The sequence below is a fragment of the Callithrix jacchus genome, chromosome 14 (assembly GCF_049354715.1).
Source record: "Callithrix jacchus isolate 240 chromosome 14, calJac240_pri, whole genome shotgun sequence".
Lineage (NCBI taxonomy): Eukaryota > Metazoa > Chordata > Mammalia > Primates > Cebidae > Callithrix > Callithrix jacchus.
Window position 1 is genome coordinate 22,148,631 of NC_133515.1, and position 27,747 is coordinate 22,176,377.

Genomic DNA, 27,747 nt, shown 5'->3' on the forward strand with positions numbered 1-27,747 from the left:
TCTGGGTTGGTTTCTGTATTCTGAGTTCTAACTTGATTGCACTATGGTCTGAGAGGCTGTTTGTTATGATTTCAGTTGTTTTGCATTTGTTGAGCAGTGCTTTACTTCCAATTATGTGGTCAATTTTTGAGTAGGTGTGATGTGGTGCTGAGAAGAATGTATATTCTGTGGATTTGGGGTGGAGAGTTCTGTAAATGTCTATCAGGTTTGCTTGCTCCAGGTCTGAGTTCAAGCCCTGGATATCCTTGTTGATTTTCTGTCTGGTCAATCTGTCTAATATTGACAGTGGAGTGTTAAAGTCTCCCACTATTATTGTGTGGGAGTCTAAGTCTCTTTGTAAGTCATTAAGAACTTTCCTTATGTATCTGGGTGCTCCTGCATTGGGTCCATATATGTTTAGGATCGTTAGCTCTTCTTGTTGTATTGATCCTTTTACCATTATGTAATGGCCTTCTTTGTCTCTTTTGATCTTTGTTGCTTTAAAGTCTATTTTATCAGAGATGAGAATTGCAACTCCTGCTTTTTTTTTGCTCTCCATTTGCTTGGTAGATCTTCTTCCATCCCTTTATTTTGAGCCTTTGTGTATCCTTGCATGTGAGATGGGTTTCCTGGATACAGCACACTGATGGGTTTTGGATTTTTATCCAATTTGCCAGTCTGTGTTATTTGATTGGTGCATTTAGTACATTTACATTTAGGGTTAATATTGTTATGTGTGAATTTGATACTGCTATTTTGATGCTAAGTGGATGTTTTGCCTGTTAGTTGTTGTAGATTCTTCATTATGTTGATGCTCTTTAGCATTCAGTGTGATTTTGGAATGGCTGGTACTGGTTGATCCTTTCTATGTGTAGTGCCTCTTTTAGGAGCTCTTGTAAAGCAGGCCTGGTGGTGACAAAATCTCTGAGTACTTGCTTGTTCGCAAAGGATTTTATTTTTCCTTCACTTCTGAAGCTCAGTTTGGCTGGATATGAAATTCTGGGTTGAAAGTTCTTTTCTTTAAGAATGTTGAATATTGGCCCCCACTCTCTTCTGGCTTGTAGTGTTTCTGCCGAGAGATCTGCTGTGAGTCTGATGGGCTTCCCTTTGTGGGTAACTCGACCTTTCTCTCTGGCTGCCCTTAGTATTTTCTCCTTTATTTCAACCTTGTTGAATCTGACGGTTATGTGCCTTGGGGTTGCTCTTCTTGCAGAATATCTTTGTGGTGTTCTCTGTATTTCCTGCATTTGAGTGTTGGCCTGTCTTGCTAGGTGGGGGAAGTTTTCCTGGATGATGTCCTGAAGAGTATTTTCCAGCTTGGATTCATTCTTTTTGTCCCCTTCTGGTACACCTGTCAAACGTAGGTTAGGTCTTTTCACATAGTCCCACATTTCTTGGAGACTGTTCATTCCTTTTTGCGCTTTTTCTCTAATCTTGGTTTCTCGTTTAATTTCATTGAGTTGGTCTTCGACTTCAGATATTCTTTCTTCTGCTTGGTCAATTCGGCTATTGAAAGTTGTGCATGCTTCACGAAGTTCTCGTATTGTGTTTTTCAGCTCCTTTAATTCATTCATATTTCTCTCTAAGTTATCCATTCTTGTTATTATTTCCTCATATCTTTTTTTAAGTTCCTTAGTTTCTTTGCATTGATTTAATACATGTTCTTTTAGCTCACAAAAGTTTCTCATTATCCACCTTCTGAAGTCTAATTCCGTGATTTTGTCACAGTCATTCTTTGTCCAACTTTGTTCCCTTGCTGGTGAGGAGTTTTGGTCCTTTCTAGGAGGTGAGATGTTCTGGTTTCGGGTGTTTTCCTCCTTTTTGCGCTGGTTTCTTCCCATCTTTGTGAGTTTATCCGCTTGTCGTCTGCGTAGTTGCTGACTTTTCGATTGGGTCTCTGAGTGGACACCCAGATTGTTGATGATGAAGTATTTCTGTTACTTGGTTTTCCTTCTACCAGCCTAGCCCCTTCGCTGTACGACTGCTGAGGTCCACTCTAGGCCCTGCTTGTCTGGGGTGCACCTCTTGCAGCTGTGGCGCAGCGAGGGATGCTACCCGTTTCTTTTTCTGCTATCTTTGTCCCAGGATGATGCCTGCCAAATGTCAGTCTTTTGGATATAGAGGGGTCAGGGAGCTGCTTGAGGAGACAGTCTGTTCTTTTTAGGAGCTCAATTTCTGAGCTGTGAGCTCTGTTGTTCATTCAGGGCTGTTAGGCTGCTATGTTTGATTCTGCTGCAACAGAGCTCATTAAAAAAACCCTTTTTTTCTCAAATGCTCTGTGTTGGGGGATTCGGGCTTTAGTTTTCGATGTCCTTTGAGGTGTCCTGCCCAGCTAGGAGGCAGACTAGCCACTGTTTGGCTGCCGAGTCTCCGCCCTGCTGTTGTGTGATTCGCCCTGTTCCTGTAGGCTCTGCTGTGGTCTCCACCACGCCCTGCGGCGGAGTCTCTTCGTTGTAGCGTGTTGCCTCGGCAACGGCAGGCTGCGTCCACAGTGGGCGTGTATCTCAGTAGGGACGGGTTGCCTCGGCAACGGCTGGCTGCGTCAGAAGTGGGCGTGTATCTCAGTTGGGGCAGGTTGCCTTGGTAGTGGTGGACGCCCCTCCCCCACAGAGTGTCTCGGACCGTCTGCTCGGGATAGTTTGAAATTGCGGTTTTGTTCGTCCCACTGGGTATCCCGAATGCTCTGTCCCTGCAATCCCCTGGGCTGGCCTACTGTCCAAGTCTCGTTCAGTCTCAAGTCCAGCCCTCTCAAGTCTCAGGTTGCCGTTTCAACAGGGCACCCGGACAAGCGCGCCCTGTGGGAAGCGCTGGGTAGGGCCGGCTGCTGCCACCCCAGCTGCCGGCTTCGCCAGGCAGAGGTACTGCTTGGCGTCCCGCATATCCTTTATACTTGGGAACTTCCCCGTTCTATGGGCAAGAAAGATCAGTCTGGAAATGCAGCTCCGACTCACCTCTCCACGGATTCAAGGAAAGCTCCAATCCTGGGTTGTTCTCACAGCACCATCTTGAGTCCTCCCCCCCTTACCAAGTATTAAAACACATTCTAGATCCTCTATTAGGAAAGTTTGTGATACTGTCATATGAAGAGGCAGGCTGACCACTGGAACAGAATAAAAAGCCCAGAAACACACAACTACACATGGATCTGTACACCACAGAGAATGGATTTTAGTGTATGCAAATTTAAGAAATCAACCGAGCTGTTAGGAAGTCCAGTGGAGAAAGATAAACTTTAACAAATGAATCTAACTATATCACAAATGCATGATACAGCCTCATGGAAAGGGTTGGAGGGAGAAGGAGCTAAGCTCAGCAACTTTAGAAGACAGGCTTTTGACTGGATACTGTAAAACTAATGACAAAACTGTATATTAACACAGTATTCTAGTTAATAAATTGGTTTCTCGGTTAGCAATTTTGAAACTACAAGCATAATTGATAGATAAATATGTTATAGATAACGAGAGTCATGGTCTCACTCTCAGAGAAAAAAGGTTACAAATAAGAAAGCAGGATAAACAATGAAATGAAGGCAGAAATAAAGATGTTTTTTGAAACCAATAAGAATGAAGATACAACATACCAGAATGTCTGGGACACATCTGAAGCAGTGTCTAAAGAGAAATTTATAGCAATAAATGCCCACCAGAGAAGGGAGGAAAGATCTAAAATCGATACCTACCGTCAAAATTGAAAGAGCTAGAGGAGCAAGATCAAAAAAATTCAAAAGCTAGCAAAAGACAAGAAATAACTAAGATCAGAGCAGAACTGAAGGAGACAGACACACAAAAAACCCTTCAAAAAATCAATAAACCTAGGAGCTGTTTTTTTGAAAAGATCAACAAAACAGACTGCTAGCCAGATTAATAAAAAAGAAAAGGGAGAAGAATCAAATAGATGCAATAAAAAACAAAAAAGGGGATATCACCACAGATTCCACAGAAATACAAACTACTATCAGAGATTACTGCAAACAACTCTTTGCACATAAACCAGTAAACCTGGAAGAAATGAATTAATTCCTAGACACTTGCACCCTCCCAAGCCCAAATCAGAAAGAAGTTGAAACCTTGAACAGACCAATAACAAGGCCTGAAGTTGAGGCAGCAATTAATAGCCTACCAACCAAAAAAAGTCCAGGTCCAGACAGGTTCACAGCCGAATTCTACCAGATGTACAAAGAGGAGCTGGTACCATTCCTTCTGAAACTGTTCCAAACAATACAGAAAGAGGGAATCCTTCCCAAATTATTTTATGAGACCAACATCATCCTGACACCAAAACCTGTCAGAGACTTGAGAAAAAAAGAAAACTTCAGGCTAATATCCATGATGAACATAGATGCAAAAATCTTCAATAAAATACTGGCAAACCGATTGCAACAGCACATCAAAAAGCTTATCCATCACGATCAAGTAGGCTTCATCCCAGGGATGCAAGTCTGGTTCAACATACACAAGTCTATAAATGTAATCTACCACATAAACAGAACCAAAGGCAAAAACCACATGATTATCTCAATAGATGCAGAGAAGGCCTTCGACAAAATTCAACAGCCCTTTATGCTAAAAACTCTCAATAAACTAGGTATCAAAGGAACATATCTCAAAATAATAAAAGCTATTTATGACAAACCTACAGCCAATATCACACTGAATGGGCAAAAACTGGAACAATTCTCTTTGAAAACTGGCACTAGACAAGGGTGCCCTCTCTCACCACTCCAATCAACATAGTATTGGAAGTTCTAGCCAAGGTAATCAGGCAAGAAGAAAAAAAAAAAGGTATTCAATTAGGAAAAGAGGAAGTCAAATTGTCTCTATTTGCAGACAACATGATTGTATATTTAGAAGACCCTATCATCTCAGCCCAAAATCTCCTTAAACTGATAAGCAACTTCAGCAAAGTCTCAGGATACAAAATCAATGTGCGGAAATCACAAGCATTTCTATGTATACAGCAATAACAGACTAACAAAGAGCCAAATTGTGAGCGAACTCCCATTCACAATTGCTGCAAAGAGAATAAAATACCTATGAATACAACTAAGAAAGGATGTAAAGGACCTCTTCAAGGAGAACTACAAACCACTGCTCAAGGAAATAAGAGGACACAAACAAATGGAGAAACATTCCATGCTCATGGTTAGGAAGAATCAATATTGTGAAAAGGGCCATACTACCCAAAGTAATTTATAGATTCAAGGCTATCCCCATCAAGCTACCAATGACCTTCTTCACAGAACTGGAAAAACCACCTTAAACTTTGTATGGAACCAAAAGAGAGCATGCATAGCCAAGACAATTCTAAGCAAAAAGAAAAAAGGCAGAGGCATCATGCTACCTGATTTCAAACTATACTACAAGGCTACAGTAATCAAAACAGCATGGTACTGGTACCAAAACAGAGATATAGACCAATAGAATAGAACAGAGGCCTTGGAGGCAACACCACACATCTACAGCCATCTGATCTTTGACAAACCTCACAAAAACAAGCAATGGGGAAAGGATTTCCTATTTAATAAATGGTGTTGGGGGCTGGCCATGTACAGAAAGCAGAAACTGGACCCCTTCCTGACACCATACACTAAACTTAACTCCAGATGGATTAAAGACTTAAACATAAGACCTAACACCATAAAAACCCTAGAAGAAAACCTAGGCAAAACTATTCAGGACATAGGCATAGGCAAGGACTTCATGACTAAAACACCAAAAGCATTGTCAACAAAAGGCAAAATAGACAAATGGGATCTAATTAAAATCCAGAGCTTCTGTACTGCAAAAGAAACAATCATTAGATGAACCAGAGACCAACAAAATGGGAAAAAGATTTTGCAATCTACCTGTCTGACAAAGGGCTAATATCCAGAATCTACAAAGAACTAAAACAGATTTACAAGAAAGAAACAAACAAACCCATCCAAAAGTGGGCGAAGGGTATGAACAGAGACTTTTCAAAAGAAGACATATATGAGGCCAAAAAACATATGGAAGAAAGCTCATCATCACTGATTATTAGAGAAATGCAAATCAAAACCACATTGAGATACCACCTCATGCCAGTTAGAATGGCGATCGTTAAAAAATCTGGAGACAACAGATGCTGGAGAGGGTGTGGAGAAATAGGAACACTTTTACACTGCTGGTGGGAGTATAAACTAGTTCAACCATTGTGGAAGTGCCACACGTGGCACTTCCTCAAGGACTTAGAAATAGAAATTCCATTTGATCCAGCAATCCCATTACTGAGTATATACCCAAAGGATTACAAATCGTTCTGTTATAAAGATACATGAACACATATGTTCATAGTGGCACTGTTTACAATAGTACAACCTGGAACCAACCCAAATGCTCATCGATGATAGACTGAAAAAGGAAAATGTGGCACATATACATTGTGGAATACTATGCAGCCATAAAAAATGATGAGTTCATGTCCTTTGTAGGGACATGGATGAATCTGGAAACCATCATTCTCAGCAAACTGATACAAGAACAGAAAATCAAACACCACCTGTTCTCACTCATAGGCAGGTGTTGAATGATGAGAATACAGGGACACAGGGAGGGGAGCATCACACATTGGGGTCTGTTGGGGAGGCAAGGGAGGGATACTGGTGGGGGTGGGAGGTCGGGGAGGGATAACATGGGGAGAAATGCTCAATGTAGGTGATGGGGGGACAGAGGCAGCAAACCACATTGCCATGTGTGTACCTATGCAACAATCCTGCATGATCTGCACATGTACCCCAGAACCTAAAATACAATTTTAAAAAAAAGCAGGGAAGGTTAGAATGAGCCCTGTGGAGTACAGTGGGATGTATCTCTCTCTCTCTCTCTCTCTCTCTCTCTCTCTCTCTGTGCGTGTGTGTGTGTCTATGTATACACATGTTTAATACACTAATCTGTGTAGTTTAGCTATATTTCTTCACTCTGTCTTCTGAGAAGCCCTAGAAGCAGTGACATCCCAGTATTTCTGTAGAAATGCCTGAGAAATTCTAGGTCTGGGGCCAGGAATAAACAAAATAAGCCTGGAGCATCTTGCTGCACCAGAAGGAAAAGAAAGGAAGGAGGTGTGTTAGAAGGACATTGATGGGCTGAATGATGGCCCCAAAATATGTCTAGGTCCTAATCCCCAGAATCTGCGAATATATTACTTACATGGCAAAGAGACCTTGCAAATGTGGTTAAGAACCTTTAGATGGGAGATGATCCTGGATGATCTGGGTGGGCCAAGGGAGTCACAGTGGTCCTTACAAGAGGGATGCAGGAGAATCAGAGAGCGGAGAAAGGAATGTGATGATGGAAACAGAGATCAAAGTGATGTGCTTTGGAGAGATCGATCCAAGATGGCCGACCACTAACAGCTCAGGATTGTAGCTACCAGTGAAAGCTCAGAGAACGAGACGACGCCACATCATTAAACGAATTTTCATCACTCACCGATCAGCTGATTCCCAGTGGAGGAGCCCCACGGGTCGCCAGCGCGACTCTTGTGGCCGCCGCAGCGGTTTTGCCGGCGTCTCGGCGCAGCAGCTCTTCACACAGAGCCAACGGGACTGCTTCCCCTACTGACCGGAGTTTGGAGCTCCGGGAAGTCAGAGCCGCTTGTTGCGGACTCAAGAGGGAAGCCAGACCAGAGATTCCCGGGCAGAAGAGCACCATCAGTCTTACCGCTGCTATTTAGGCTGCCACAGTGGGTTGCTCGGATCCCAGCACTGGGAATCAATAAGTCGGACGTCGACTCAGAAAACTAATTAGAAAGGCGGTTCATCTACAATGAAGGGAAAAAAACAGCCTAAGAAGGCCGAGTATACTCAGAATCAGAACCCATCAGCAACGGAACAAGCCCTGATGGAAAAGGACTCATCAGCAACCGAACAAGCCCTGATGGAAGAGGACTCATCAGTAACGGAACAAGCCCTGATGGAAAAGGACTGTGTTCCATTATCTGAAGTAGGCTTTAAAAGGTGGATGATAAGAAACTTCTGGGAGTTAAAGGAACTTGTTCTAACCCAATGTAAAGAAACTAAGAACTTGGAAAAAAGGTTAGATGAAATGTTGAAAAGAATAGACAATATAGAGAGGAATACAAATGAACTTATGGAGTTGAAAAATACAACACGAGAACTTAGTGAAATAAGTACAAGCTTAAACAGCCGAATGGATCAAGCAGAAGAAAGGGTATCAGAGGTCGAAGACCAACTTAATGAAACAAAACGACAAGACAAGAATAGAGAAAAAAGGATAAAAAGGAATGAGCAAAGTCTCCAAGCAATATGGGACTATGTGAAAAGACCTAATATACGCTTGATTGGTGTACCTGAATGTGACGGAGAGAATGAAGTCAAGCTGGAAAATACTCTCCAGGACATTATCCAGGAAAATTTTCCTAATTTAGCAAAGCAGGACACTATTCAACCCCAGGCAATACAGAGAACACCACAAAGATATTCCTTAAGAAGACCAACCCCAAGGCACATAATCATTAGATTCACCAAGATCGAAACGAAGGAGAAAATATTAAGGGCAGCCAGAGAGAAAGATCAAGTCACCCATAAAGGTAAGCCTATTAGGCTTACAGCAGATCTCTCAATGGAAACCCTACAAGCTAGAAGAGAGTGGGGGCCAATATTCAATATACTTAATCAACAGAACTTTCAGCCCAGAATTTCATATCCTGCCAATTTAAGCTTTACATTTGAAGGAAAAATAAAATCTTTTAGGAACAAGCAAGTACTCAGAGATTTTGTTACCACCAGGCCTGCTTTACAAGAACTTCTAAAAGAAGCATTATACACAGAAAGGAACAACCAGTATGACCCTTTCTAAAAATACACCAAAAAGTAAAGAGCATTAACATAAAAAAGAATTTTTATCAACGAAAGGACAAAATAGCCAGTTAATAACAAATGGCAGCAACCCTAAATTTAAATCGACCAAATCTCCCAATCAAAAGATACAGACAAAATCTAACGGTATATCCAAAGATATACATAGACTCAAAATAAAGGGTTGAAAAAAAACAAAAACAAAAACGTACCAACCAAATGGAGAGCAAAAATAAATAAATAAGAAGCAGGAGTTGCAATTTTCACATTTGACAAAATAGATTTCAAAGCTACAAGGATACAAGGGTAAAAGGAATAATGTAATAATAAAAGATCTTAACACCCAGATACATAAGACCCATAATGAGATTTAGATTCAACGAGACAACAAATTGATAACGATACCCGGGACTGGAACTAAGATCCAGAACAAATAAACTCAATAGAGCTCTCCATTTTAAACACACAAAATATACATTATCCACAAAATCTAACGATGTATCTGAAGATATACAAAGACTCAAAACAAGGGGATGGAAAAAAACTCACCAACCAAATGGAGAGCAAAAATAAATAAATAAAAAGCAGGAGTTGCAATTCTCACACTTAATAAAATAGATTTCAAAGCTACAAGGATGCAAGGGTAAAAGGATTAATGTAACAATAAGAGATCTTAACACCCAGATACATAAGACACATAATGAGATTTAGATTCAACGAGACAACAAATTGATAACGATATCCAGGACTTGAACTCAGAGCCAGAACAAATAAACACAATAGAGGTCTCCATTTTAAACACATAAAATATGCATTAACCACTTTAAACACTCAAAATATTGATCGGCCATTATTGAAACCCATTTTAGGAATGAAGTAATATTCCTTTTTCCCTCTTTTTCTTTTTTTCCCTTCTTTTTCTCTTTTTCTCTCTAAAAAATAAAAAATAAAAAAATAAAAAAAAACAAAGTGATGTGCTTTGAAGATGGAAGAACAGGCCACAAGTCAAAGTACACAGGCAGTCACAGAAGCTGAGAGAGGCAAGGAAATAGATTTTCCTCTCAGAGTGTCCAGAAGAAGCCAGACGTACTGACACCTGACTCTAGTCCATTGAGATTCACGTTAGACCTCTGACCTCCAGAACTATAAGATAATAAATTTCTATTGATAGTAAATTTGTGGCAATTTGTTATAGCAGCAGTAGAAAGCTAATACGGGACAGAGAGCCAGACTGAAAGAGCCAATGGCCAAAGCTAGACCAATTCGAGCAGTAAAATAAGTAACAATAGTATCGCATATACACTAAAGAAAAAAATGAACGTTTTACACAATAGGGAGGGAATTCTACACTTCAAAAGTGTCACGCATGAAAGACAAGAAAAGCCAAACAACCAGTCACCGTTTGAAGACTAAGAAAACATGATTATTAAATGCAACATGATATCATGGCTGGATCCTGCAACAGAACGTTACTGGAAGAATGGGTGAAACTCGAATAAAATTTGTCATTTAGTTAGGAATGGTGTACCAATATTAATTTCTTAGTTTTGATATATGTACCATGATGATATAAGGTAAGGGGAGATGGGTAAAGGGTATACAGAATAAAGCCACAGGCATTTACCTTGAAGATGCCTCCATCAGTATGATAACACATATATATAAGGTGGTTTATTTCAGCATTAATTGTAGTTGCAGGCCAGGTGTGGTAGCTCACACATGTAATCCCAGCACTTTTGGAGGCCAAGGTGGTGGATCACCTGAGGTCAGGAGTTTGAGACCAGCTTGACCGACATGGTGAAACCCCATCTCTACTAAATACAAAAAATTAGCCCGGTGTGGAGGTGCATGCCTGGAGGCTGGAGGCAGGAGAATAGTTTGAACCCAGGAGGCAGAGGTTGTAGTGGGCTGAGATTGCACCACTGTACTCCAGCCTGGATAACAAGAGTGAAACTCCATCTCAAAAACAAACAAACAAAAAATTGTAATTGCAAAATATCTGGAGCAACACAGATTCCCACACATAGGAGATTCATTGAATAAACACTTAGTGATTCAAAATTCATTGAATAGCACATCCACACATTAGAATAATATTGTACAGCTGCTAAGAAAAAAATAAGGTCCGGGTGCGGTGGTTCATGCCTGTAATCCCAGCACTTTGGGAGGCCGAGGCGGGTGGATCACAAGGTCAAGAGATCGAGACCATCCTGGTCAATATGGTGAAACCCCATCTCTACTAAAAATACAAAAAATTAGCTGGGCATGGTGGCACGTGCCTTGTAATCCCAACTACTCAGGAGGCTGAGGCAGGAGAATTGCCTGAACCCAGGAGGCGGAGGTTGTGGTGAGCCAAGATCGCGCCATTGCACTCCAGCCTGGGTAACAAAAGCAAAACTCCGTCTCAAGAAAAGGAAAAAATAAGGATCATCTTTATAAGCAGATCTGGAGTGAGTTCCAAGATATAATGCATGTGAAAAAAACAAAGGAAACAACTACTTAAAGGGTAGAACAGAAGAACAAAAAAAAAAAAAGAAATATGTAGTGTGTGTGGTAGATACTGTGATGCATCACCCACATTTCTTTGGGAAATGAGGACCTAAAACCCTCAGATGTCAGACCACTGTGGCATCTACCTCTCCTGAAGAGAACTGCCTTGCCTAAGGTTACATTTTTTCCTAGGGTGGTCCATGTTTAATGACTGATTAATGCAGGGTATGAAGACCCCTGACTTTTCGCCTAACATGGGACAACTCTGAAGGGCCACTCCAGTTTCAGAATTTTCCATAAGGTTAGCTGAGGCTCTGCTGAGGCCACATGGCAGCTCAGCTTCTCCTTCTATCCAGTCCTGCCCTGTCCCTTCCCTTCTTAGGGGTTAATCTTAGGACACTTTCTGGTAAATCTCCTGCTCATTAATTACCATCTCAGTGTCTGCATCCCAGAGCCAGTCTGTGACAGTATGGCACCTTTTGGATAAGAAATAAGGAAGAAATTAGAAAATATATACAATTGTCTTGTTGCCAAAAGAAATACAGCAAAGGTAAAGCTGACACTAATGAGATGGGTTCCCTGTGGAAGTCAGTACGCTGGGATAGAGGTGAGCAGGAGAGAGGGACACTCTCTGGCTGTATGTTTTTATATAATTTTGACTTTGGGAACCATGTTCACGTTTTCTACTTATGCAAAAACATTTAAATCTTCAAGTATAGGGAAAAACTAAAGCATAAACTAATGTATCTAACTTAATTAGAATATAAGTTGATGACATGATCACACTGAGGAAAACTAAAAAGAGTGAAGGCAAATAACTTTTAAACAAGGCATTTTAATATCAGCCTTCAGTCTAAAGGTGAAACCTGCAAACCTATATTGAACTTCGCTTTGAGAGTTTTAAAAATTGTATGGGTTGGAAATTCTTAAATTACTTTCTGGGTTCTATACTCATAGAACAAATGAGTAAACGTCCTGAGGATATTTGAAGGCAGGTTTCTCAATAATAGAGAAGAGAGATTATAAATATAGAAGGATAGGGAGAACCCTGTGGTGTCGTATTAAAATTGAAGGTATCAGCATGAACTCATACTTAAATATATTTGTGTGTCTATACACTGGTGTATGTGTATTTCTGTCCACTGGGAAGACTCAGAGGCAATGATTCCCAGAGAGCAATGAGCATACCTGTTACTCAGATCTGCATTTCTAAATACCATTTGTTACCAAAAAGAGCCTGGAATCTCTGGAGAAACAGCTGATTCCAAGATTGGGGCAAGAAAAAATAAAAGATAAGCTTGGAATATCTTCCTTGCAAAAAGTAAGGAAATGATTTAAAAAAAAAAACTGATGGGAACACATCAAAAAGACACAAGGAGTCAACTTGAAGGGGCAAGTTTAGGACAAATATGGCCCAATATGGGATAATGTGAGTATCAATAAAATGATGACAATGGATTACAATTCATGGAATAAAGTAAGAATCAATGAGTTCATAATGTTAATAAATGAATAAATAAAGAAGGGGACACTCTTCCTTATAGTAGAATGACAACAAATGAATGTAGAGGGAATTGTGCAGTTAGATAATTATCATTTGGCAACTATCATAATAATAACCGTTTTAGGCAATGTTATTTATGGATGCTAAAATTAGTGGCCAAAAGTTGAACGAGGAGCTGGATGCTTATATTGTCTCATGGTGTCTTCCTGCAAGGTTTTCATTAATTGCAAAGGGGAAAATAGTTTTACAGAGGAGAGTCATGCTAGGTATCACCTTATACATGTGATCTAAGTTAATGTTACTATTACCGGGACAAAAACAGCATCACATGCCTGCTGATGCGATACACTGAGAAGAACACAGTGTCACTCCTGGGGAATTACTTCCCAACTGTATGACCTGAATTTATTAATAAAACATCAGGCAGACCTGAATTGAAGGACTTCCCACAAATAACTGGCTTGTACTCTTCCTAAAATATCAAAGATCAAGAAAGAGAAAATCTCAGGGACTCTTCCAGAGATAATTAAGCCCTGGGGGATACTGTGCACTTGCCTAGTTTCAACTGATTGGAGCGCTTCTTTCTGGGATTCCTCCAAGTGGATTGGGGCTGGTTTCTGATGTTCTAACCCTAATTGCATAGGAATCAAGGAATCATGTTTGAAGAGGTCCTGTGAATTGGAGCCGACTCTTTCTATAAAGAGAAGCAAAGCGAAGGGTTTTATATTGATCCCCGTGGAACATTCTGAAAATGTAGCTGTTAATTTTTAAAATTGACAATAATTATACATTTTCATGGGTGGTACATAGTGATGTGATACAATGTATAGTGATCAGATCAGAGTAATTAGCATTAATCATTTGAAACATTTATCATTTCTTTGTGTTGGGAACATTCAATATCCTCCTTCCAGCTTTTTGAAACCACATGTTATTGTTAACTGTAGTCATCCTACAGTGGGACAGAACACTAGAATTTAGTCCTTTAATCTAGCTGTAATCTTTAACAAATCTCTCCCTATCCATCCCATCCCCCTACTCTTCCTACCCTCAGTTCTACTTTTTTTTCTATGAGATCAACTTTTTATTAGCGTCTACGTATGAGTGAGAATATGTGGTGTTTAACTTTCTGTTTCTGGTTTATTTCACGAACATAATGTTCTCCAGTGGTTATGTTACTAAAACACCAGCGTTTCAGTCCAGGTTCTGCTGTTCACTACACAGAAAGCCAATAATGGAGAAAACAATTATTACCAAGGAAGAAGGCTTTAATCAGGTGCTACAGCCTAGGAAATGGGAGATCAGTCTCAAATCCATCTCCCTGACCAACTAAAATTAGGGGTCCATATAGCAGGGAAGAAATACAACAATGAATAAGAAAACAAGAACTAGGAGGGGCAAGGAAGCAATCATGATGAGAGGCCTACAGTCTAATTGGATGTGGTGATCTGTGAGTTTCTGTTCTTAGATACTTCTTGGAAGGCCTGGGGGTTCTTTTCCTGAGGAAGGAACTCAGATAAAACAAACATTAAGTTTCAAGCTTTAAAACCAGAAAGGTCAATTACTATGTTTGCTCCCAGAAACCCCTCCAAAAAAACAAAACAAAACGAAACAAAAACAAAAACTGTCTATGGGAGTATTGGGTCAGTTTCACTTGGCCTAATCCAGTTCTTTTTCATTATAGGGCTGAAGTTCCTGTTTCTTTGTTGTCAGCCAGGGGCTGCTGGTCTTTGCTCTTGGAGGCTGCCTGCATTCCATGTGGCCCCTCCAGCAATGGCAGATCAAATTTCCCTCATGCTTTGAAACTCTCTAACCTCTCCTTCTGCTGGATCTTCCTTACTCTTCTGCCATCTTTTTCTGCTTTTAAGCGCTCTTGTGATTACTTTGGGCCCACCTGGATAGACCAGAAACCACTCCTTATTTAAAGATCAGCAGATTAGTAATCTCAATTGCATCTGCAATATCCCTGCACAGCAGTACCTAGATTTGAGCTTGTTTGACTAATCAGGGGACAAGAATCTTGAGGGGGAAGGCACGAGGGCAGGGACAGAATGCATCTTTAAAATTCTGTCAATCACAGTGCTTTACAGTTAAATGTAGTGCACATTCTCAGATTGGTAACAGTTAACAAACTTTGAAATATTGGCTTTGCATTAGATAATAGTATAGATGGTCCCAATTTACCATGGTTCAATTTATGATTTTTCACTTTATGATGGGACAAAAGTGATAATGCATTCAAGAAAAACTATACTTTGAGTATCCATACAAGCACTCTGTTTTTCACTTTCAGTATGGTACTCAATAAATTACATGAGATATTCAACACTTTATCGTGAAATAGGCTTTATGTTAGATGAGTTTGCCCAATTGTAGTCTAATGTAAGTGTTCTGAGCACATTTAAGGTGGGGGCTAGGCTAAGCTATGATGTTTGGCAGGACAGGTGTGTTTGCATTTCTATTTTTTGTTTTTTAATTTTTTTCTTAGAGATAGTTCAGTGTGGTGGCTCATGCCTGTAATCCCAGCACTTCAGGAGGCTGAGGAGGGTGAATTGGTTGATCCCAGGAGTTTGAGACCAGCCTGGGCAACATGGTGAAACCCTCTCTCTACCAAAAATACAAAAAATTTGCTAGGCATGGTGGCTTGCACCTGTGGCACCAGTTACCTGGGAGGCCAAGGTGGGAGGATTGCTTGAGCCCAGGAGGTGGAGGTTGCAGCTGAGATTATGCTGCTGGTGATTCTGTCTCAGAAAAAAAAAAAGAGAGAGAGAGAGAGAGTTTCTGTTGCCCAGGCTGAAGTGCAGTGGCCTGATCTCTTTGATTTTTAAAAACAGGGTCTTAATGTGTCTCATAGGCTGGTAAATGCATTTTCAAATTACAGTATTTTCAACTTATGATGAGTTTCTTTTGGAACACAAACATCAAATTAATGTTTAATTTTATAATTGTGATGATTGTTACATAGTTGTGAGAGTAAATATCCTCACTGGTATTTAGTGTGGCTTTAGGGAATCCACTAAATATTCTGGAATAAAGGGGCATCATGCTTGGGACTGTGTACACACACCCACACACACACACCACAGAGACAGAGAGAGAAAGCATATGTGGAAAATTCATAACAATTGGTGAATCTGGTTAAAGGATATATTGGAGCAGTGGTCCCCAATGTTTTTGGCACCAGGGACTAGTTTCATAGAAGATAATTTTTCCATGGATGGGTGTTGGGGGTGTTGGGGAGGGGTCGGATGGTGTCGGAATGAAACTGTTCCATCTCAGATCATTAGGCATTATATTCTCATAAGGAGCACACAACTTAGATCCCTCACATGCATAGTTCACAATAGAATTTGAGCTCTTTTGAGAATCTAATGCAGCTGCTGATCTGACAGGAGGCAGAGCTCAGATGGCGATGCTCACTTGCCTGCCACTTATCTCCTGCTGTGTGGCCCAGTTCCTAACAGGCCACCAACCAGTATGGGTCCACAGTCCAGGGTTTGCAGACCCCTCTATTAGACTATATTGCACAATTTTTCCAACTTTCATAAGTTTTAAATTATAGGAAATTATGAGTTACAAAAATATTGTTGAAAAATATTTGTGCTCAAAAGTTATGAGAATTAGATAAAAAGTATTCAAAACTGTGCATGGGTTCTCAAAACACGTAGACTTAATATATGATTCAACAATTCCCCTTCTGGGTATATATCTGAAAGAATGGAAAATAGGGACTAGACCCAGTATTTATACACTCATGTTTATAGCTGCATGATTCACAATGACCAAAAGGGAGAAACAACACAAATGTCCATTGAGGGGTGAATGGATAAAGTGTGGTGTTTTCAAACAATGGATTATTATTCAGCCTTACAAATGAAGGAAATTCTGACACATGCAACAACATGGATGATCCTTGAAGACAACATGCTCCGTAAAACAAGTCAGCCACAAAAAGTCAAATACTGCCTGATTCAACTTACATGAGGTGCCTAGAGTCATCAGATTCATAAAGAAAAGCTGGGCATGGTGGTTCACACCTGTAATCCTCGCACTTTGGGAGGCTGAGGCGGGCGGATCACGAGGGCAGGAGATGGAGACCATCCTGGCCGACATGGTGAAACCCTGTCTCTACTAAAAAATACCAAAATGAGATGGGCGTGGTGGCGCACACCTGTAGTCCCAGCTACTTGGGACGCTGAGGCAGGAGAATTGCTTGAACCCGGGAGGCAGAGGTTGCAGTGAGCCTAGATCGCGCCACTGCACTCCAGCCTGGCGCCTGGCAACAAAGCGAGACTCTGTCTCAAAAAAAAAAAAAGAAAAGAAAATAGTATGCTGGTTTCCAAAGACCCCAGGGATCAGGGGCAGAGTTTCAGTTTGGGATGATGAAAACAGTTCTGGAGATGGAGGGTGGTGATGGCTGCACAACAATGTGAATATATTTAATGCCACTGAATGAGACACTTGAAAAATAGTTAAATAGTATTGTTTTTTGAGACAGAGCTTCACTCTTTTTGCCCACGCTGGAGTGCAGGGGTGTGATCTCAGCTCATTGCAACCTCCACCCCCTGCATTAAAGTGATTCCGGTAGGTGGGATTACAGGCACGCACCACCACACTTGGCTAATTTTGTGTTTTTAGTAGAGTCAAGGTTTCACCATGTTGGCCAGGCTGGTCTCGAACTCCTGACTTCAGGTGATCTGCCCACCTCAGCCTCCCAAAGTGCTGGGATTACAGGGGCAAGCCACTGTGCCCAGCCCAAAATGGTAAATTTTATCTTATGTATATTTTACCTAATAAAAAAAGATACGGTGCTAAGATGAAGGTGGGGGAACTATACATGGTTTGAACCATGTAAAAAAGAATCATGGAAAGAAATTGCCAAAATATTTATAATAATTTATTTAAGAGTTTGAGAGCAGAGTGATTTTATACTAATTTAATATTACTTTGTACATCTGCAGTTTTCTAACACAGTGCATTTTGTTATTACTAAAAGAGGTACACTAAATTTTGAGAGAAGCTAAACATCTTTTTGTCTGTTTCTGTGCAAATGCCTCTGTTGTATGATCTGTTCCTGGCAAGGTGAGTTATTTTACACAGCATTATCCATGCTCATGACCATGGGAAACGGTCCAGCCGATCTATTAAGGCAATACTGCAAATAATGCATATTGGTCTAGATCCACTGACTTTCAGAGAAGCTCCTTGAGCAGTTCTCAGGGAAGGCCAAATGGAGTCAATCAGCACAAAACGTGCTAAGTGTTTGGCTGACAGTCTGAGCCTTCCCTTCTGCTGCATAAGTTCTCAGGAGGATAGAAGGAATTTGCCACACCAGCAGTCCCTGGACCAGAGTTTGGCAGTAGGGCAGGGTGTTAGGCAGGGCCTTTCAAGATGAGGCCAACACTACTGTGTTTTCTTTTGCATAAAAATATATGATGAACATCAAGCATATCATATAATGAATATGAATCCGCTGATGGAAGGAATTACCTATAAGCTTATACAACCTAGAGATAAGCATTGTGAACATTTCAGTACACTATATATTTATTGCAGATAGTTTTCTTTTCTTGCTCTCCTTTTTATTTCCTCTTCCCATCCTTTTTCTTCCCCATCTCTCATTTTTCTTTTTAAAAACTCATATAAAGAAATATCTGTGTAAGTATATCTACCCATATGCAAATGCACACATGCATATGCATGTATATGTGTACATATAAAACAGGTCACACTGATGATAGACAGGGAAGGGCCCCTGCACTGCATATCCCCATTTGCTCCAGGGCTAGGTGAATAGTGCCTCTGGGGTAGTAGAGTGCACAGCATAAGCATCACAGCCCTGGGAAAGACTGTGGTTTAACACATCCCCTCCACTTCGAACTCCAGTCTACACCAAGATTAAAGAGGAACTCACATTTTCTTCAGTGGTTTTGAATTTACCTTTAGATCCCTGATCCATTTAGAGTTCATTCTTACGTATGTTTTGAGATATGGATCTCTTTTTTATCTTTTTCTAAATGACTACCCCATATCCCAGCAATATGAGATGCCACCTTTATCTTTTATCTTTTCATATGGAGTAATTTTTAAAAATTGAATACAGTACAGTGTGTGTCTTACTCTCTCGACTGTTATAACAAATTCCCTAAACTAGACAGCTTATAAGTAACAGAAACTTATTTCCTACAGTTCTGGAGACTGGGAAGTCCAAAATCAAGCTACCAGCAGATGTGGTGTCTGCTGAGGTCCTGCTTTCTAGTTCATAGATGTCATATTCTAGCTGTGTCCTCACATGGGGGAAGAGGCAAGGAGTGTCTCTTGGGCTTCTTTCAGAAGGGCACTAATCTCATTCATAAAGGTTCTGCCCCCGAAACTTCATTACTTTCCATAGGCCCCACCTTTTAATACTATCACATTGGGGGTTAACATTTTAACATATGAATGGGGGTTACATACAGATATTCAGACCATAGAGGTATGTATGCAAAATTATAGTAGCTCTAGATAGTATTATCTCCTTCTAGTAGAAGGAGATAAATTAAAATGAATTTTGTTCTATTCTGGTGGGCAGCTAAAGTAGGGACAGCTCACCCTTACCCAATTAAAGTCTTCAAATAATTCAAGATAGTTTCAGTCTTGTGAGACGTTTATTTCTCCTCCTAAGTTATGGATTTTCAGGTGTCCACTGAAAGCCTAGAGTGTTTATTAGGTTCCCTCCACACTGACGAGACCTACACTCTAATTTTTGTTTTCTCAGTGTTGTGATACTACTAGTCTCAGCATAGCCGCTGCTGACTACATGGTTTTTCTGCCCTTAGGACAAGGTGCTGGGCACTGACTGCCTTGGTTGTTCTCTAAGATCTCAAAAAAACTGTTTTATTTCACATGGAAAATTTTTTTTGTTTGTTAAGACAGGGTCTCGCACTGTTGCCCAGGCTGGAGCACAGCGGCATGATCATGACTCTGCAGCCTCAGACCTCCTGGCCTCAGGCAATTCTCCTACCTTGGCCTTTCAAAGTGCTGGGATTACAGACATGAACCACTGTGCCTGGCCTAAAAATATTTTCTCCATCTTCCACAGGTGTTCTTGGTGGAAGACTTGGTCTAATACCTTCATGGTTTGAAGCAGAAGTTTGAGAACATTCACTGATACATCTCAAATCAGTGGTCTGAAAAATTAAGCCAACAATATCATGCAAACCAGAAAGTAAAAGCGGAAATTATGCATGACAAAAATAGTCGAATTGGAGGATAAATCCAGGACACTCAACTTGAAAAGTATGAAGCTTCTAGAAGGAGAAAAATGAAGAGATTCAGGAGAGGCAATAGTGAAGCAAATGGTAGAAGAAAAGTGCTTTGAGCCAATTTTGACCCAAATCTGTAAATTATAACTGTACCTGGGTTCTAGGTGAGACACATTGGTAAGATTCCTGAACTCCTAGTGCTTTCAGACAAAAGGAAAATTATTTATGGAGGGAAATCATTTAGACTAGCCTCAGATTTCTCCTCTGCAAATCTGGAGGCCTGAAGATGTGGAATTAAGTCTCCATGCTGCTGAGTGGAAGGGCCTGTCACTCACAATGTTCTACCCAGAGAGCTCATCGTTAAGCTGACAGTGGGAAGGATAAAAATGCAGATCTGCAAGCATGTAGCAAATGCATCTCCCCAACTGAGGAAAAAATCCTGACACAGCTCTAACTAAATCACAGACAGCAGAGACTCCAGAAAAGAGAAGGTGATCAGGGTGCGGTGGCTCATGCCTGTAATCCCAGCACTTTGGGAGGCCGAGGCAGGTGGATCACGAGGTCAAGAGATCAAGACCATCCTGGTCAACACGGCGAAACCCCGTCTCTACTAAAGATACAAAAAATTAGCTGGGCATGGTGGTGCATGCCTGTAACCCCAGCTGCTCGGGAGGCTGAGGCAGGAGAATTGCCTGAACCCGGGAGGCGGAGGTTGCGGTGAGCCAAGATCGCGCCATTGCACTCCAGCCTGGGTAACAAGAGCGAAACTCCGTCTCAAAAAAAAAAAAAAAAAAAAAAAAAAAAGAAAGAAAGAAAAAGAAAAGAGAAGGTGAAGAAGAGACAGAATAATAGTATGGTATTCTGGGGGTTAAGAGTCAAATTTCTTAGAAGAGAAGCTGCAAAGCTAAGGGTGATTCTAATTACAGCCTTCATTGAAGAACGTTCAACTATCTCAGCCAAACCTAAAAGCAGGGTTAGAAGTGAGGGGAGAAAAGAGGACAGAAACATATTTTGAAGGTCTGAAGGAAGAGGGAGGAGAGTGGAGAAGTTTTACAGAGAAGTTTCTGTCGACTTTCTTCACATGATGTAGCTTGTACTCAAGTCATATTAGGACACAGTGATTACATTGCCTTAATGCTGGACCCACTAAGGTGTCTCTCACGTGGGCACCTCTGATTCTCAGAGACTTTGTTTTTTCCAGGTTAATGTTCAAACATGAGAAAACCCAGAAAGCTAGGCTGGCCAGGTGAGGGCCTCAGCTCTGCAACTGAACAGTTGTCAGGATGTGACACAAAGCCATATTTATAGGCTGAGGGACCTGAGTGTCAATGGCAGCTGATGGACAAATTCTTCTCCAGGAATTAAAAGTAAAGGAAGGAAAAGAGACAGCTGACATGCATTCTCTGCCCTCTCCCCCGTCTCCCAATGTCTTGACATTTCACCTTGCTGGGTTATTTGGGGCCAGTAGTGTGATTCTCTGCACTGAAAATTCAGGGGACATTTCATGTGAAGGTGGTTGGGATGTTTGGGGCAGGAAGGGATGAGGGGCATTGAAATTTATTGCCACTCTGTAAGGGACTTGAAGCTGGGAGGAGCTTCTCAACAGTCACTCCCCCTGGCACTCCCATGTCCTCCTAGCCTACAATTCCAAAGGCACATAGCTCTGCCTCATTTCTAAAGAATAGCTACTAAAATGTGTTTATTTATTTTATAGGGTGAGGGGTTCTTATTCAAAGAGAAATGTTTGAGATCACGTGAACAAAACGGTTGCTGTAGATATCTGTGTTCATTCATAGAAACTGATTTTTGTTACATAAAATCTTCTTGATAACATGGATTGAAATGAGATTCTAGATATTTTTTTCTTTAAAAATAATAATTATGCTGGGCGCAGTGGCTCAAGCCTGTAATCCCAGCACTTTGGGAGGCCAAGGCGGGTGAATCACGAGGTCAAGAAATGAGACCATCCTGGTCAACATGGTGAAACCCCGTCTCTACTAAAAATACAAAAAATTAGCTGGGCATGGTGGCGTGTGCCTGTAATCCCAGCTACTCAGGAGGCTGAGGCAGGAGAATTGCCTGAACCCAGAAGGCAGAGGTTGCGGTGAGCCGAGATCGCGCCATTGCACTCCAGCCTGGGTAGCAAGAGCGAAACTCCATCTCAAAAAAAAGAAATATTATTATTACTATTTTTTCTAGCAATTATTCATGTTCATTGCAGAGAAAATTAGAGCAATTAAAACTGAAACAAAGTATATTTTAAAATGCCAAGATGTAACAGTTTGAGGATTATCCTTCTAAGAAGACTTCTCTATGTCCACCTGTCTACAACTGAAACAAATGGCATCTTGCCATGCGTGCTATTATGTAATTTGGTTATGTTACTTCATGTTACATTATGTTATGTTTTCTCAACACTGCATCTTGGAGAGGATTCCATAGCCAGCATCCAGTTCCATCATAATGGCGACTTAGTGCTCTGTAACTTCTGTGTATCATAATTCCCTATGGGTATGTTTCTCTTTTGTAACCTGTTGCAAATGTAATGTGTCTGCCCAGGCTTGCAGGAGACTCTGAGGAGGAGTGGCTCAGGGAGGAAATGGAGCCTGCTGCCCAGTCTCTGACACTGTCTGGAAGGCACATCATGCTGGTGGCTCAGAGACTCCATCTTCAGCCAGAATGTCAGCACTACCAGGAGGAGCTAGTGACCACAGCTCAGCAGATCCTAGTGAACACCACGAAGGTGAGGCTGATGTCAGAGCTGGTCGGCTGGTCAGTCTGGACAGAGAGCTCATTGCTGTCCTCAGCAGCAGACACCTGCCCCAGAGAGAGAAACCTGCCCAAGTTTCTGCCAGAATCAGAGGCACAGAGTACATTTCCAATTTAACAAATGCTAAATGAACAATCTGATTTAGAAACCTTGGTGGACATACTGAGTTAGGGTCTATGATCTTCAACCCATGTGCAACCCCCTTCTCCCCGCACGTAGCCACCAACTTCTAATAAAAAGATTTCATCAGAGGAGTCATTTTCCATCCTGCTTTTGTCCAGGAGCTATAGGGAGAGGCTACTGAAACCTCTGTCAGCCTATTTGGCAAACCTGGCTCCAAAATGAAGGCTCTGCTGGACTGGCCTAGCTGAAATGATCTCAGGAGGCCAGGATGATATGTCAGCCTTCAAATACTCCCCCTTCTCCATCCTGACATTCCATCATTACTGCACGACGTTGCTCCCATTAGAATCCATATGCCTTGAATATTAGCAAATATCATTGTTCATCATTAAAACTTTAGTAATGTGGGTTAGGTGAAGGTATTTGTAATTTAACAGGTCATTATTAAAGGAAGGTTGGAGACAGGGAGTAGGGAGTGCAAAAGGGTTTTGGGTACCTGCTGATGAGAGGAGGACAGGCCGGAAGGGCAGGCTCTTGGAAGTGCTTGGTACCAGCTCTGTTGGAGGTGATAGATAGAGCTCTCTGAGAATGGCAGGGTCAGGCTGGGAAGGATTTCTCACAAGCACTTCCTGGACAGGCCACCCCTCTGGTTCTCAGCATCCTCATCCAAATAGTAAGTCCTTCCGAAATAGCTTTTGTTGTGTGCGGATCACCAGGCAGCCCGTCCACTGCTCCACCCTTGCCTAGAGACCTGCACTCCAAATCCAGGTTGGAACCACAGTAAATGTAGTTTAAACGCAGGAAGCCTTAAATTTTCGTAAAAGTAAACGTTTTTTTATAAACACCACTCCTAAGCGACATTTTCCCCCTGAGATTCTATACTCTTTAGTCTTCGGAGGTTAAGGGGACAACACATTTGTAAAACCGGGGAGGGGGTAGCTGCCATTGCTCTCGCCATAGCTCCGGAACCGCCAAGCACCTTCGAACCTCTCTGCCTCTTACTTCCCGAACAGGTCTTGCTCCTTGAAGACGCGGCGATGGCGAGAAAGACGGTGCGGGCTGCTGGTTGGTGCCTGACCTGCCTGGACGCGCTGGAGGCGGCGGGAGACGCGGCCTCGCAGCGCGGCACCTTCGCCGACCTGGCCACTGCGCTGCTGCGCCTGGGGGACCTGGCAGCGCTCAGGCCAGAGGAGCGCCTGAGCCGCGCGGGCTGCCTGCTTCGGGCCTACATCCCCGCGCTGATCGCGGCAGTCCGCGGCCGCCTCCAGCATCCACGCGATCCGCAGCTGGGCGCGTCCCCGCGCCGGGTTTGCGCTCTGGCCAGGAAAGCCCTCGGCGAGCTCCTGGTGCGACTGGATCCCGGCGCCGCGGCCCCGGCGACCAGCGTGTGGAACGGCGCGCTAGCCCGGCCCCTGAGGCAACTGCAGGAGCTGCTGGTGGCGCCTGTGTCCGAGCCCCTGCACTTCAGCCCGCTGGACCCCCCGCTGGCCGCCGTGGTCTGGCACTGCATGCGCCTGGCAGCCTGCTCTGCGCCGCCGGAAAGGCTGCACCTGGTGGACCGCGTCGGCCGGCTGCTACAGCTGCGGAGCTCTGGTGCCCGGCGCCTCGCGGGGATCGGCGGACCTCCCGGGAGCGGCCGGGTAAGGTCGGAGCCAGGGCAGGAGCGCGCGGCGCTGCGGGCCGCGATCGAGGCCCTCTCCCAGGGGTTCTGCACTGGGCTACTGCACCAGATCCTGGACACCTTCACAGACACGAAAAGTCCTCTCTTAAGGCTGGTACAGGCGGCGGTGGCGACTTCCGCAGACAGCTCCCCTTACGATGGCGAGGCCTTGCCGAAGAGCCTTCAGCTTTGCCTTGCTACTTTCCATGACCGGGCCAAACAGATGCTCAGAGTGGCTCACTTGGCCTTGGTTTGCTGCCCTCAACAAGAAACTGGCAGAGACATGGAGGCCGCCATGGCAAGCATTTGGGGACTTGTGGTGAGAGTGCAACAGCTTTTCTCAGGAAGCCCCCAAGGGTCTGGCCGGGACTGGAGCCCTGCCATCCTGCAGGCCCTGCTTCAGGCCTGGGCCAGGGAATCTGAACACCTGTTGGCATGTTTTGATGACGTCCTCAATATTCCTGAGTTCCTGAATGTATCCATTCAGGAAATGTCCAAGCATTTGGACTTCTTTACGTGGGCTTTGGAGAGTGGAGATTCCAGTGAGTCTTTTCGATGTGTGGCATATCTACAGGGCCGGGCCACACACATAGTGCAGGTAATGAGCAGGTATGTGGGCCAAGAACGAGATCCCATTTTCCGGAATGGCCTGAGAGTCTTGATCCAGCAAGTAGAGCAATCTTCATTGGTCTTGGGTGTAGCTGCTGAGCACTGTTCACGTGAATATGGATCTCCGGACACTGATGCATTTTTAACCATGGCAAAACATCTGATCTATTCAGCTCAGAGCCTCAAAGAGGGGCTGGCTGGGACTAACCACCCAGATATCCTCAGCCCCCTTCGGAACCAAGTCCACAGGTTTGACGTTGCTAAGAGAGAACCTTATTTCATTCTCCCCAGCTTCCAGAGCTCTGCAGTGCCTGAACTGAAATATCAGAGAGTGCCTGGGTTAGAGGAAAATGACCCAGGTACCTCCTATCCACCAATGGACCATTCTCCACACCCTTTGATTCCTGATACCTGTACAAAGAGGAGGGGCTCTCCACCCCCTGCCATCAGGAAACTCATCCTTGCTGTAGAGAGCCGTGACCACCATGCAGTGGCCTCAGCTTGTACCGACCTGCTAGAGCATGATGCCGCTGTCAGTGCAGCCCAAGAGGCCCTGGCTGGAGACGGGTCACTGGGGCCAGAGAGGATGTTGGGACTTCAAGGTATCTCGACACTGGCACCTCCTATTATTGGCCTACCAAAAGAGATAGCACATTGCACAACTGCTAGAACTGATAGGCTCCTGGAAGTGGCTCTCCAGCTGTCTGGCAAGACGAGGGAAACCAGGCAGGATTTGGTAGCCATGGCTGGTGACTGGTACTGTCTGTGTCAACAACTGTTTTGCCACAACCCAACAGCTGATCTGCCACAAAGTACAGCAGTGTTCCTGGAGCTTCAGCAGAATTTAGCCTCAGTGGTTCAACTAGCAGCTAAAAGTGGGCCCATGGATTTGGATAAAAATGACCTTGATTCAACTCAGCGTCCAGAAGTGCTTTTACAAATGCAAGCTAGATTGGAGGAGGCAGACACCTATGCTAAACAGTTGTTGGACAAGGTTTTGACCTTTGATGGTCTCCAAGCCCCCAAGTCATGGGAAGAGAGCATTGAGGATGGGTGCCTTCTATGGTCAGTGGCTGTCCAAAACCTGCTCCAGTACATGGAGCAGCTCAGTGGGAAAAAAGGCATGTTCCTACTGCCCCTGCGGCTGGCAATGAAAAACCAGCAGGGATTGCAGGAAGGGTTGGATCAGGCAGCAGATGTTTCTCAGAGGCTACAAGAGGCTGCCAGCCTATCCAGCCTACTGTGTGGGGATGAGCAGGAAAAGGGCAAGGTGTCCTTTCTGTGCAGGGAAGTTCATGTACTCACAGATGCTCTGCTGGATGTGGCACAGATCCTGGCCTCCTCCCCCAAACCATCTCCCAGCTTGTCCACACGCTTTGAACTTCTCTGTCTGGAGCTCACCCTTCAAACCAAGGCCTTGATTAGCCACCTCAGCACCATCAATGCAGACTATGAATGTGCCTTCCAAGATGTTGTCTGCCCAAGGCTCTCTGTCTGTAAGGACCCCCAGACCAGACCAGAAAGCTCTCTGGAAAGAATGGTGTCTGGTATCCAAGCTGTACAAGGAATTGTGGTAGAAGGTCAGGAATATGGACCCTGCCAGGAAGACCTTGTTATGGCTCTGGAGAACATTCTCACCCTCACCAAGGAGGTGGCCCAGAGGATCCCTGTGCTCCAAGAACACCCAGAGGAGTGGGGAATGCACATCCCAGACTGGCTTCAATGGGAGTGGGCAGCCAAGGCTCACCATGCTGTGGCCCAGCTGCAGGCCTGGAAAGGTGGTCACACTAAGGCCTGGAGACATCTGGCCCAGTGCTTGAAACCTGGGGAGGAGCCAAGAAGGGCCCCAGAACAGGATCCTATCCAACCCCTGTTCCTCTGTGAAGAGGATGTGGCAGGATCGACTGCAGTGGGCAGTGTGGATTCTCAGAGTGCTGTCCCCAGAACTCCTCTAGGGAGCTCACTGAGGACCTGTATTGCTGGGACAACCACAGTGGACCTGGGCATGGTAGGATACTCAGCATCTTTCCTTCACCCCCACCTCAGTTCTCTTTCTAGTACCCTGCCAAGTTCCAGAAAAAGTGATCTTGGTGTCCATGTGTGTAATTCACACCAGGCAGGCAGCACATTCAGACTTTAGGAGCCCAAACTTGGGAAGGAGACTGCCTGGGCTGCACCTGCCTCTGTCATTCCCTTGTTGTAAGATATCAGAGAAGCTTTGTAGCCATTTGGAACTTCAAAATTTTTTCTAGAAAATGGGAACTTTGATAATTTCCTGATAAAGAATTAATGAAAGCATGCAAAATATTTGCACTTGCCTAGCATATAGTAAGTATAGATGGTGGCTATAATTATTACGGTCTTCCATGAAGTTTTTCCTGATGACTCTAACTGGAAGTGATTCCCTTGCTGTGACAGACACAGACATCCTCTGGATCGAGCTGCTGTGTGCCACCTTGACCTCTGGAGATGCTACCCCCCTCCTCAGTCAGGGTTCTGTTGTTTGAATCCAGCTTGAATCAGCACAGG

General features: G+C 43.3%; 1 protein-coding gene across 3 annotated transcripts in view; it reads left to right on the forward strand.

Moving 5' to 3' along the window:
* The window catches only part of LOC118147244 (uncharacterized), a 67,112-nt gene that overhangs the window by 19,485 nt on the left and 19,880 nt on the right, over nucleotides 1-27,747 (forward strand). For all 3 annotated transcript variants that reach the window (XM_035271965.3, XM_035271967.3, XM_035271968.3), the window contains exons 3-4: nucleotides 22,616-22,799; nucleotides 23,963-27,226. In XM_035271965.3, coding sequence (XP_035127856.3) covers nucleotides 22,616-22,799; nucleotides 23,963-27,226 — 3,448 coding nt within the window. The remainder of the gene's footprint in view (nucleotides 1-22,615; nucleotides 22,800-23,962; nucleotides 27,227-27,747) is intronic.